Source organism: Haemorhous mexicanus, chromosome 26, assembly GCF_027477595.1.
Source record: "Haemorhous mexicanus isolate bHaeMex1 chromosome 26, bHaeMex1.pri, whole genome shotgun sequence".
NCBI lineage: Eukaryota > Metazoa > Chordata > Aves > Passeriformes > Fringillidae > Haemorhous > Haemorhous mexicanus.
This window is the reverse complement of record NC_082366.1, coordinates 3,523,905-3,537,653: the sequence shown is the minus strand read 5'-3', so window position 1 is coordinate 3,537,653 and position 13,749 is coordinate 3,523,905. Positions and strand designations below refer to the sequence as shown.

At 51.0% G+C, this 13,749-nt stretch overlaps 1 protein-coding gene across 1 annotated transcript in view; it reads right to left on the bottom strand.

Annotated features, from left to right (window-relative positions):
* Nucleotides 1–2,134: 2,134 nt before the first annotated feature.
* LOC132338515 (RNA-binding protein 44-like) overlaps nt 2,135–13,749 on the bottom strand; it is a 32,530-nt gene continuing 20,915 nt past the window's right edge. The window contains exons 16-17 of the mRNA XM_059868164.1: nt 13,054–13,192; nt 2,135–2,893 (exon numbers count right to left, since the gene is read on the bottom strand). Of these exons, the coding sequence (XP_059724147.1) occupies nt 2,638–2,893; nt 13,054–13,192 (395 nt within the window). The 3' untranslated portion in view covers nt 2,135–2,637. The remainder of the gene's footprint in view (nt 2,894–13,053; nt 13,193–13,749) is intronic.

Sequence of the window (13,749 nt, the reverse complement as noted above, 5' to 3'; positions counted from 1 at the left end):
CTGTTGCCTTTGATGAGCAGAAAAAACAAAATGAGCTTTTTCTGAGAATCACTCAGCTGAGGCTTAGAGCTTGCCAGAGTGGAAGTGCAAAATGAGATTCTACTTCTGGCATGGAAGTTCTTGATGCTGTTTAATGTAAGTATGTTTTTGTCACAGTTTGGAATTTTTACATTGTTAATTTCAGGCCCTGTTTGGGCTACAGGTTTATTGGGTTTTTGTTTCTATTCATTGTGTGAAGTAGTTAAAAGAAACAGGCTAATATGTAACTTAAGTACATGTTTAGTATTAGTAAAATTATATATATATATAAAAATATATATTTCTGTGAAAAAATTAATGGAAGGGAGATTTTTTTTTTTTTTAAGAAATCTGCCTTTGGCTTTCCAATCTGGATCAGGTGAGGGAGCATCAGAAGCTGCTCTGATGAAGGTAAATTTAGGCACTGTTACCTGGAGAGCACCTGATCGTGTTCTCAGGATTCCTGCACTGAAAGGAGGGACACAGCTGGAACCACAGCACATTTCCCCCACTCGTGCACACTTTGGCTTTCTTGATTTGGGAGGATGTGATGCTGCAGGTGCCTTTTCTGTAAGGAGCTGGATGGCCCTGAGAGCCTGCAGGAGAGGCTTCAGTCCTGGTGCCAGAGCTCCCTGGGCATCCTCCAGGACTGGGATCACACAGAGGAGCTGATGGAGCCCAGCTGAGCTTCTACAAACTAGGAAATAAATATTTGTGTGATTTCATGCAGAGCAAGTGTGTGTGTGACACTTGGGCATTGACTGTTGGGGTTTTACTCCCCCTTCATTCTCTCCTGCTGTTCCTCTGCTGCAGATGCTGGAGGAGATGAAAACAATCTCCCTCAAGAGCACAGCAGAGCTGGGGTGCAAACTGTGAGCCTGAAACTCTTGTGTTGAGTCTTCCCTGTGCCTTTTCCTTTGCAGCTTCAGCAGCTCCTGTAGCTGTTGCTGGAGGCCTGGGGAAGCAGGGAGTGCAATGCAGGGATTGGCATGCAGGAGGAGAGCTTCACCTGCAGACAGCCTTCACAGGGACACATGGACCAGCCCAGTGTTTTAAGCAGGCACCTGCAGTGAGAGATCTTTGCTGCCAAAACAGAAATATCAGCAAAGGTAGGGGGGAAAACACTCACAGAAACAGCAAGGCTGGGAAACACATCTGGATTTTGCTTATGGCATTAGAAGGATTCTCATCCTTGAGTTAAAAACTCATCCAGGTTGCTGTAACAAAGTGGTTCTTGCTGTAGAGGCACCCTGGTGCAGTCAGCACGAGGAGGGGTCACAGTCCCCATTTCTTGGGCTGTCACCATGGATGGCTCCCCACTCAGGCTGGGAAGCTGCTCTGCTGTGCCCAGGGCAGGGCAAAGCCAGGGAAGGCTGTGTCAGTAGCAGCAGCCCTGTGAGCACAGAGCCAGCAGAGCCATCCCTGCCTCCCAGGACAATCCTGTCTCACCCCTTCCCTGTATTGTTGCTTGCCTGGAGGAGATGAGCAGAATAATAAAGTTTGGATACTGTTAAATACTGTACAAGGAGGTCTGAGCATTGGTTTGTGCTCATCCAGGACATGGGGAGGATCCTAGACCTCATCACCTCACAGTACAGGAAAAGAAATGGAATTTTTCATGAAGGTGAGGAGATTGGGGGGTGGAGTGGGGTATTATGAATTTACATAAATATAGATTTGTTTAGATGTATCTTGTATAGGTACAAATAATCTATGCTTCTGCCAGAATCATGGACTGGTTTGGGTTAGAGGGGGTCTGGGCTGGGTGGGCCAGGCACAGGGCTGGGTGTCCCAGTAGGGTGTGGGGTTTTTTGGGAAATGTGAGAGGAGTAAACAGCAGCTGGGTGTCCCCAGGGAACCCCTTCCTGAGCCAGCAAGGCACTGAAGGGTCCCCATCCCATCATCCCATCCCATCCCCGGTGCTGCCCAGGCTCCTGGCTGTGGAGCTGACCCCACTCCTGGAGCCCTGAGCTGCCCAGCCACACCCAGTGCCCCACCCCGTGCCCCACCCCATGCCCATGGGGTGGGGGCAGCACTACCGGGGGTCTCTGCCATCACACAATGAGGGCACTGAGGGGGAGGCTTCACCTCAGCCTTCACAGAGACAGGCACCTGGTTTATTCAGGTATTTATTTAGGTAGGAAAAGCACCTTATTCCCGTTCCTTGTTAGTAGCCCCAGGGCACCAGCCGTGCCCCAGCTGCCAGGCAAAACCCAGTCCTTGTGCGGGGGGCGGGGGGAGAAGATGCCTTTCCACGTGCGGGGGAACCCAGCACAGGACAGAGAGGAAGCCGAGGATGTTCAGGCGCACCCAGACCCGCTGGCACCGCGGGGCTGCCGGGATTTCAGGTCCCCACATCCCCCTGGGGTTTTTTCCCTTTACTTTGCCCTGCTCGGCACACGCTGGGAGCGGCGGGGCCGGGCCGGGCCGGGGGAGCCCCGCGGAGTCCCCGCTCCGCCCAACACCCACGGCTGAAATGACCTTGACTTGGAAACCGGCGGGAACACGGGCGGAGGAGGAGCGCTGCCCGAGCTGTCCCGGCCTCCGGGGCTCGGTACCCTCCGGTACCCTTCCAACCTCCGGGCTCGCTCCAGGGAGCCCCGCCCGCCCTCCCCGCCCCTACACGATGCCCTCGCTGCGTTTGCTCCTCCACACGACGAGCGCCGTCATCAGCAGGGTGACCAGCACGGGCAGCACGATGAAGGGACACAGCACTCCGTTCGGGGGGTCGTGCAGCGCCCGGCCCGACGGGGAGCAGTTCCTGAAGTATTGCTTGTGCACGGCCACGAAGAACTCGTCCACCAGCCGGTTGGGCCAGTAGCAGTCGAGCTTCTCGGCGATCAGCGCCGTGCAGTTGGTGAGCTCCCCGTAGGTGCTGCAAAACACGGGGACACCGGCTGGCACCGCGGTGGCACCGGCACCCGGGCACGCCACCTTCCCCCCATGCAGTATCGAGTACTGTATCCACTCTATATAGCATACATAAAATACAAAATATACACTGCATAATTTATAATATAATAATAGAATAGAATAGAATAGAATGGAATGGAATGGAATGGAATGGAATGGAATGGAAGAGAATGGAAGAGAATGGAATGGAATGGAATGGAATGGAATAGAATAGAATAAAATAGAATAGAATAGAATGGAATGGAATGGAATGGAAGAGAATGGAAGAGAATAGAATGGAAGAGAAGAGAAAAGAGAAAAGAGGAATGGAATGGAATGGAATGGAATGGAATGGAATGGAATGGAATGGAATGGAATGGAATGGAATGGAATGGAATGGAATAGAATAGAATAGAATAGAATAGAATAGAATAGAATAGAATAGAATAGAATAGAATGGAATGGAATGGAATGGAATGGAATGGAATAGAATAGAATAGAATAGAATAGAATGGAAGAGAATGGAAGAGAATAGAATGGAAGAGAAAAGAGAAGAGAAGGAAGAGAGGAGAGGAGAGGAGAGGAGAGGAGAGGAGAGGAGAGGAGAGGAGAGGAGAGGAGAGGAGAGGAGAGGAGAGGAGAGGAGAGGAGAGGAGAGGAGAGGAGAGGAGAGGAGAGGAGAGGAGAGGAGAGGAGAGGAGAGGAGAGGAGAGGAGAGGAGAGGAGAGGAGAGGAGAGGAGAGGAGAGGAGAGGAGAGGAGAGGAGAGGAGAGGAGAGGAGAGGAGAGGAGAGGAGAGGAGAGGAGAGGAGAGGAGAGGAGAGGAGAGGAGAGGAGAGGAGAGAGAGAGAAAGAGAAAGAGAAAGAGAAAGAGAAAGAGAAAGAGAAAGAGAAAGAGAAAGAGAAAGAGAAAGAAAGAGAAGGAATGGAATGGAATAGAATAGAATAGGACTATCTCATATATATAATATACATCATATATGTATTATATATAATATTGTATATTTTATATATAGTGTATCATGTATGTATACTATATATAATAGTGTATATTGTATATATGTATTATATATAGTTTACATTGTATATTATATATATTGTATTATATAGTGCAATATATGTAATGTATACAGTATATTGTATATAATATATATGGTGTATATCCTATATAGTATATATATTGTATATAGATTATACTACATATACTATATATAATATATATGTATCATATATTGTATATATTATATAGATTGTATTATATATTGTAATGCATATAATATATATTGTATATATAATATATATTGTAGAGGGAGGGATATATCATCTGGTTTGGCATATAATATATCCCTCCCTGTACAATATATTATATTCTGTTACAGATGTGTGTACCTGAGATTCTACTACAGATCTGAGTTCTTAAGTTTTTTAGCCATTTTTTGAGTCTGCAGCTAGATATACCTAGCCCCATAAAAATATATAGAGGGTTTTTGAAACTGAATGTAACTTATAAAAAATATGGGGGTTTGAGTTCACAGCTAGAGAGGTAAAAAGGTTACAGGGGATTTTAAATTCCCACATTTGATGGCAACTTTTAAGTGCTCACTCACAGCCAAAAGCAGTTTTCATTTATGGAATGACGTGGTGGTGGTGGTTTAATTTACAAAGGAAATGAAAACAGAAATAGTATTTACAGGAATACCAAGAAGCAAGTTTGGAGGTTTTTGTTTGGTTTGTGTTAATTTTTCCAGAATTTCCTGGCTGAACTGGTGCTATTAGAAAATACAGGCCAGACCCACATTTTAAGCAGACTTTCAGGAAACCTGTCCCAACCTGGCTTTTGGTGCACCATCCTCCAGCTTGTGTGAGCTCAGTCCAAAGAGGGACAGAAATAAGTACATTGAATCTACTCAAAAATCTCCTTTAATTCACCTAAAACTGGAGAGGTTGCATTGATCTAGGACCAGCAAGTCCCTTTTTCCATTTTTAACAAAAATACCTGGAAAAGCAGGAGCAGCCCTGAGCCAGAGCCACTGTCCCTGTGCCAGGCCATCCAGCCATGCTCTGGAATGACAGCTAAACCCTCCCTGCTTTAAAAATGACAGCTAAACCCTCCCTGCTTTAAAAATGACATCTAAACCCTCCCTGCTTTAAAAATGACATCTAAACCTTCCCTGCTTTAAAAATGACATCTAAACCTTCCCTGCTTTAAAACTGGCCATGCATAAAAACCCAGACAGAATTTTTCTCCCCCATCCCAATTAGTCACATCTAATCCTAGAGAAGCAAAGCAAAGCAAGCCCCAGCTCTCCAATTAAAAACCTGCCTGGGGGGAAAGAAATATTTTGGAAGCAGTTTCCCAGCCCCCCTGCACAGCCCCAGCACAGCTCCTCAGCTGGGGTTTGGGGTTTTGGGGCAGGCTGTGCCCACACAGCCAGAGATTTAATTAACAGGGCCTGCAGCTGCTAAAAGCAGCTTCTGCTCAGCATCCCAGTGTGCAGAATTACCAGTCCCCGTTCATCAGCATCCTTAGGAGCTCTCAGGAGCTGCAGCATCTTCAGGAACCAGAGGGAAAGTGTTAACAGGCAAATAAAAGCTATTTTTAAAGCTGAAGGCCATAGTGCAGCTGGCTTAGCCCTTCCCTGGCTCCAACTGCACTTCCATGGGGATAAATCACTGCTCCCCTCAGTGCATGTGAGACATGCAAGGAAGCAGAGCCCAGCAGTGGCAGCAAATGAAAGGATGAACTGGCACTGCCCTTTCCAGGAGGCAGCAGTGAATTCCAGCGTGTGAGGATGGAGCAGAGGAGAGGGGCTGGGCAGCCACAGCCCCCCCAGCAGTGTGGGGGGTGGCCATGGGGGGTCCCTCCACCTTAATGGGGTGGCTTAACACGCCCTGAGTCTCTTGTCCCTTTTATTTTTGCTGTTTTCAGTAGAGCCCCCCCTGCTCCAGCTGGCACCTTCAGCAGGAGCAGGCTGGCATCTCTCACCTCTGGCCCCACACGCCCCTGAGGCCAGTGGGGAGTGTGGGAGGGTCCCAGAGGGAAAAGAAACTGCCTTCAGGAACAGGTCCCAGTGCAGAACTGCCACTGAGGGCTGCTGAGCTCTTGGCCAGGGCAGAGCAAGGCAGCTGCTCTTGAGGAGCTGATTTCTGCCCTTGGCTTACACAGAGCACACCTGACCATGGCACTGCTATCCACGAACAGCTAAAAGCAAAGCTGAGCTCTCAGCTGTGGCCAAGTGCTCTCATTTCTCCCTCTGCACCTCACAGACCCCCAAAGATCCCTGTGAGCCTCCATCATCTCCTGTCCATCCCAAATGCACCAGTCCCAGGGCACTGGGGACCTTCTCCTGCCCCAGCAGACACCTACAGAGGGGATCCACGGGCTGGGAAGGGACAGCCAGGGTTAACCCCAGACCCAGGCTGCCCACAGTGCCCTGTCAGACTGGATCAGGATCCCTCTGGAGAGCTGCAGTGCTGCTGCCTGGGCCTGAGTGAACGTGTCCCACTGCCTCTGCACAACAGCATCTGCTGCTCTCTCTTCTCACGGGCAGGGCCACGTTGCTGTGACAGCCTGGTCCCTCTGGGAATTCAGCCTGGGCTCTGCTGAAATCCCTCAGGGAGGGGGAGTTGTTTTCCTGCCCTGTTGTTCCCCCCACACCCACCGTGCTGAGCAGGGCAGAGCTGAGCCAAGCCTGCAAGGATGAGCCTCAGGCACAGAGTCCAAACTCTCTGGAGAGAGGATGCTGTGCCTCAGTGGGGGTAAAGCAGCTTGAACTTCACCCTGTTTGTGAAAGTTCCCACGGAGGGATGGAGCAGGGGGGGTCACAATTTGCCCACATGGGTGACATCAATCTTTACACAACAATTATTTTGTTCATTTTAACAGCTTTGCTTCGATATGGTTTCAATAAACAGGGCAATATAAATACCCACCTCTGCTATGAAGGAAATAATTGGATGCAGCCACACCCAGACCCCACCCCGGGAAACTGAGGAAGCCAAGGGGTCCTTTCTGCATCTCCTGACTCAACAGGAGAGGAGCCTCCCCAATAAACTTTGCTCCCAGCTTCCATTCTGCCTGTAGCAAGCCTGGAGCCAAGCTTTTGGCTTTCAGACAAGCCCACAGCTCATTTGCAAGCCTCCATCTCCCAACCACCATCTCCTCCACAAAAATATTAAGCAGCCACTCTAGGACAGCACTGGGAGGAGGGCAGGTTTTCCCAAACAATCCCAGCACTGCCAGGAGACAGACACCTGGCCCTGAAAAGCTTGGCTGTGCTTTGGAATATTTCTCCCCTTCCCAAAGTGAGCTGCAGTTACCACTGTTGTCCCTGTCACCATGGAGATGGTTTGGCTTTAAAGGATGCTGTGGCTGGACTGTGTGGGGATGAAGGGCTGCAGGCAGGATGGGGATGGGGCTGGGCCACTGCTGGGAAGGAGTCAAAGAATGAGTTTGGGTTTGATGGCATCTGAATGCTTATACTGCAATAAATCCTAAGGAATTCCTCTGGGGTTTTTTACCACTGCAGCCAAGGCTGGAATTGGCTCTGGCATTTATTCCTTGACAGCACTTGGATGGGGATGGCGCTGCACTAGGACTGGGCTTCACAGGATTGACAGCTTTGGGTTTTTGTCACCATGAGTATCCTGGAATTTCCTATCCTCTCTCAATTCCTTGCTTCAGAAGGGAAAAAAGAAAACACCACAAGGCTTCACTTTTGCTTTGCAAACTAAAAGAAAACATTGATTTCCTCCTCTGCAAGGCTGCAGGGTGAGCCTGGAGCCAGGCTAAAGGGGTATCCAGAAGGGACCTGGCAAGCTGAAGATAAATAAGTAGATAATGAGATAATAAGAGAATGGATCAATCTCTTTTCTGTAAATAATGGACAAATAACCTGAAGACAGAGTGTGAGTGTGCTGCCAGCTGGGAGAGCAGCTCCATCCCTGGCTGCAGCTGTCAGAGCAGCACCATGATCCCCCTGTGAGCTCCTTCCCGCAGCTCCGGGGAAAAGCATTCCATGGAGATTTTCAGGAATGCCACAGCCTGGATATATTTGGGATGGAGATGCCTGCCTGGACTGGAGTGACACCCACAGCTGTGGCAGCACTCAGCACCCTCAGCAACCTGTGCACGAACCCTCCTGCAGATCCATTGCCTGGCCACGGCCCTCCAGGCAAAACCCAGCAGGACAAATATCCCCAAGTCATCAGCGCCTGCTGACGCACTGGGGTGGCAGGGGCAGCCCCAGCCTCCACTCCCCTGAAATAGCTGCCTCCAGGGAGACCACAGCTAATCCCCCTGGCCCAGCCACCACGCCCAGGGAGCTGGAGTCAAAATAGCCAAGCTGATCTTTGGGATAACTCATCGGGCACAGCTGAGCTCCTGGCCAAAGCTCAGCCACCAAAGATCCCCAGATGCAGCTCCAGTCTGGCTTTAGGGTCCCAGGGCAGCCAAAGTGGGCAACAGCTCACCCAAGTTCCCTCAGTCCATGAGAAGAACTTGAGTATCAAAATCCACCCATCTTCCCTAAATAAGCAGTGCTGAGAAAGCCAGCAGAGCTCAAGGGGGCTGGACAAACCTTCCCAGAGAGTTGGTGCTTGTCCCCACGGCCCAACCCGAGCCCACCCAACACTGCTCCAGAGAGAGCCCTTGGCTGCATCAGAACAGGAGCAGGGGTGCAGGAGCCCAGCTGATGCCTCTGAGGGCAAGGTGGGAGCAGAGTCAGGAGAAACCCCCCAGGTAAGATTAGACAAAGCAGTTTATGTGCTAAACTTTTTATCTTATTGGGAGAAAACATCTTTACTTTCTTTGTTTTACCAGTTTCTTCTCCTGTTAACTCACACACCAACTACTAAACCCATCCACAGAGCAGCATCTGCTGCCTATAAATGGGACCAGTGACCCACAATTACAGACTCTGCTGAGACAATTCATTCATCCAGACTGAAACATGGGGCCAGAAACTAGAGGATATCTCTATTAATCACAGAAATTAGAAGGTATTGATTAGGAGTAGGCCCATAAATGATGGACATTGCTTAATATTTGCTGCATCCTTGGTCTCATGAGAAAGGAAAGGACTCTGAGCAAAACAGCAAGAGGAATGCAGGGATGCCTGAGAAGGGGAAGATGTTTATCTGTAAAGGATGCTGAGGTAATGAGGCTCCTTGGGCCCCTGAAACCAGATGAATCTGGATCAATCTCCTGCCTTGGACAGTGGCCAAAAGATCAGTAAGCATGTGCAAGGCAGCAGGGTCAGAATGTCAGCCCTGAGGAAGACAACTTTACTTCATCCCCTAGAACCACTGATGAGCTGATTAGCATACAAAGCAGAGAGGGAGGGGAGCCAGGAAATGATCTGTTGTGGAACTTGATGCATATGCAACATTCTGGGGGATAAAAGAAAACCTGAGTGAACAGGGGGCAGGCATGACTTTGTGGAGATATCCCCATGCCAAATCAAAGCACACCTACCTTAAAACTCATCCTGTCCTTGGGTTTTAGAGTCTCTGGGTGTGTGTCAAGATGTTCCCATCGTGCCATCCTCAACTGAGCAGGAATGATGGAGCTTAGGGGCATTTCCCAGCTAAATGCTGCATCCAGGAAATCATCCCAACGTGATGCTGCTGGTGGTACACTCCTTGTTTCAGACAGGTTTCAAGCATGAAATGCCTTGGCTTGGGGGAAGACAAAATCCTTCCCCCTAGGGCCAGAGGGTGACCAGCCAGCTGTGTCCCACTCCTGCTGGGACATCTTCCCTTTCCCCAAAAAGGGGATGGTGATTCCCACACACATCCAGGGAACAAGGTGTTGAGCCCACCCAAACCCCCTATCCTTGCTGCTGATTTACTGCAGTAACTGAACTATTTCTGCCCAATTTTCCCACTATCCTGAGGGCACAAGAGGATCAGAGGAATGTCATCTCTCAAACAACCCTGAGCCATGTGTTTGCACGGAGCAAATGGACTCAGGCAATCAAATTAAACCCTGCAAGCTTATCAACATTTCCTCCAAGGGCCTCAAGGGTAACCAGTTCAGCTCTTTAGGAGGACACGAGAGACAAACAGGACATGAGAGAGAAAGAACAAGATGGTCAGGGCTGGAACAACATCAGCAGCCCTGGGCATTTCTGAGCACCAGCTGAGGCTTCTTCTCAAGAGCAGAAAACTCCCACAGTCTTTCAGCTCTCTTTTCTTCCCCTCCATTCTGCCATGGATCAAGGGGGAGGAAAACCCAAAAGTATTGTTTAGAGTCACAGAACAGAATCATAAAGGTTGGAAAAGACCTTCAAGATCCTGAAGTCCAACCTTTGATGGACACACATACGTGTGTAGGTTTTGATTTCACCCAGAAGAAAGGGCCACAAAGCAGGAAACCACAGAAATCTCACCAAACCTCTTAATTTTTGTGCAAACCACTCATGGCACACAGCACCATCTGCTCCCTGTCTCCAGCTGACCCCCATCCCTGCTGCTGTCACATGAGCTCATTTTTGTTCTGCCACTTCATTTTCTCAGGGAAAGGCCATGGAAAGGCACAAGATGGAAATCAGCAGAAGGGGGAAAGGGGGGGGTTATTCCCTCAAGCCCTCACACCAACACACAGCCAGCCCTGACCAGTCTTTCAGCTTCAACCCAAACCATCTCAGCAGATCTACACCGTGGTGGTACCAAAAGATTCAGCTCTGCTGACTATAAATAGGAAAGAGCTTATCCAAAGCAAGCAGTGTTTGCAATAAGAATAAAACCAAACCCAAAGGAAATTCCCCCAAAAAGATCCAACAACAGTGCATGTGTGGGGTGTCCCCTTGGTCTCTCTTTCCACCCTCCTCATCCCACAGAGATGCTCCCAAGCACTCCACCAGGGAAGCAGGGCTGCACCTCCTCTGCTCCCAAGCCATAAATCACAGCTGACTCCCTGACACTGGTTACAGACAGGAGCCTTAGCAGGCTGCTGCCATTGCCATACCACTGCAGCCTCTCCCTCTAGCTGCTTGGAAAAGTCAACCACAACTTGTGGAAGCAGGGGCTGAGCCAGCAGCCCTGGTGGGACAGTTTGGGATTTTCTCACAGCCAGGCTCTGAGGACACCTCAGTGGGTTATGGGGTTTTCATGCTGACTCAGGGGGTCTTGAACTGTCTGGAGAACAAGTGCTGAGCAAAAATGAAAAACCTCCTGGCAAGTATGTCCATCAAGCTGTAAGCCCCATGATGGGGATCCCAATCTGCCTCTTCATTAACCCATCAATTTCCAGCACACAGCAGAGCCATGGTCTTCTACTGGAGCTCCACTGCTGTGTTGGTGGAGTATGGTCACCACCCTGACTTCCAAACCCTCCTTGAAAAACCCTTTAATCCCAGAATGGCTGAGGCTGGAGAGGACCTCTGGAGATCCACTTCACCTTGTCCAAACACCCCTGCTCACACAGGGCCACCTCCCTGGGAGATCTGTGCCAGTGTTTGGCCACCCTCACATTGAAAACACACTTCCTGGGGTCCAGAGGGGACCTCCCGTGCCTCAGTTTCTGCCCGTGCTTTCCCACCAGGACACTTTCCTGGCTCAGGTTCAAGCTGGTGCCCACCAGAACCCCCAGGTCCCTTTCTGGTTGTCTTAGGTTAGAAATGCAGGATGTGCCTGGGGTGTGTGTTCTATTTGCCACCTGTCAGAGCTGGGGCAGTTCCCTTCTGTTCTTTGGGCAGTTTTCTTTATCTCTCCCACAGCCATCCTCCCTCCAGGAGATCTCTGCTGTCCATGGCCACTGAGTGTCCCTGCAGGGCTGATCAAATTCCACCATCCCATGGGGAGATGCTCCACCCAGGGGAGGAGCCAAGCATTCCTACCTGGATCCAATCTGCCCTGGGAACAGCCCAGCAGCCTTTGCCCACTGCATTCCCAGAGGAGCAGCTTTCTGCTGCCCTGCATTCCCAGAGGAGAGCAGGCCCATCTCCAGCAGCCCTGGAGCTGCAGAGGAAAACTCCCCCCTTGTGCAGGATCCCTGCTCCAGCAGAACCACAGCTGGCACTGCAGGAGGGCTGAGCCCCCCTGGGATGGGACTGTGCCACCACCCTGAGCCCCCTGGGATGGGACTGTGCCACCACCCTGAGCCCCCCTGGGATGGGACTGTGCCCCCACCCTGAGCCCCCCTGGGATGGGACTGTGCCACCACCCTGAGCCCCCTGGGATGGGGCTGTGCCACCACCCTGAGCCCCCCTGGGATGGGACTGTGCCACCACCCTGAGCCCCCCTGGGATGGGACTGTGCCACCTCCCTGAGCCCCCCTGGGATGGGACTGTGCCACCACCCTGAGCCCCCCTGGGATGGGACTGTGCCACCACCCTGAGCCCCCCTGGGATGGGACTGTGCCACCACCCTGAGCCCCCCTGGGATGGGACTGTGCCACCACCCTGACACACAGGGGGTCAGTGCATGTTCTGACTCTGGCAGTGTTGTTTTATATTACTGCATTGTTATTTATTTTTATTTTTCCTAGAAAAGAGCTGTTATTCCTATTCCCATATCTTTGCCTGAGAGCCCCTTAATTTCAAAATGATAATATTCAGAGGGAGGAGGTTTACATTTCCCATTTCAAGAGAGGTTCCTGCCCTCCTTAGCAGACACCTGGCTTTTCAAACCGAGACACTGGTTTCTCTCTGGGCACCTCTAGCACGTCCTGGTGCCTTGGGCTGCTCCTCCTGTGGTGCAGGACTTTGCTGAGCTTCAGGAGGTTCCCAGCTTGCTGAGGTCCCCATGGACAGCAGCACGACCCTCCTGGTTTGGTGTCACCTGAGGTGCTGGGGTTACCCTCAGTGCCATCACCCACATTACTAATGAAGAGATCAAGCAGGACAGAGGTGACCCCAATGATCAACACGCCCCAGGCCTGGCTGTTCTGGCATTCCCAACCCACCTCACCCAGCACACCCAGGGGACAGCGACAAAAACCCCACCAAAGCCTGGGCACACCACATCCCCTGCTCTCCCCTCCAAAGCCTCCAGGTGTGACCAGGCTGGAGAAACCCCCAGGGGACCCAGCAGGGACAGAGCCAGGGCAGCACCCGCAGCCAAGCAGAGTGACATCAGGGTGCTCCCCCAGGAGACAAATGGCCAGAGGGACGAGAGGGAGGAGCAGAGGGAGCTCACTTACCCCACGGTCTGGTCCCAGTCACACCAGAGGTGCTGGCTGATGCCCTCCATGCTGTGCTGGAAGTCCCTGAGGCAGTGGTGGCGGATCAGGGCGCCGTAGTCGGCCTCCTGGCACGCCGTGGCCGCGATGAAGTGCTGGGCTGCAAGACAGGCCAGGGCTGTCAGCCTCTGCTGGGGCCACAGGGCTGCTCAGGTTCTGCCTTTTCTGTTTTTCACATTCTGTGCTGCTTCAGTGTGCAGTCCTGAGCTTCATATGAGGGCATGGGGAGCTCTGTGCACAGAGCAGGGAGACAAAACAATTCCTGCTCCAGCTGGGCACCAAGGACAAATGATCCAAATCTCAGGGCCAAGAGCCACAAACAATGGCAGAATAAAGAGAGAAAAACCAGAAGGATGGGACTTCATAACCTGATGGGACTTCATAACCTAAAGCTGTAATTGGACAATTCACTCCAATATGTAAATGGAGCAGAACTTACAAAAGTGAGAGGCCCCGTGACCAGGTGTCCATTTTGTGACCATTTTGGATTCACCTGGGCTGGGCTCTTGTGCTGCCCAAGGTGGATCCATTGAGGCCTTCCAATAAATCCCTACTTCATTCTTTAGCTCTGTCAGCTCTGTTCTAGGTCAGGGTATCACCAGACCCACCACAGCCCCTGTCCTCACACAGAGGCACCTGCCAAAGTCCTGCTGCCAC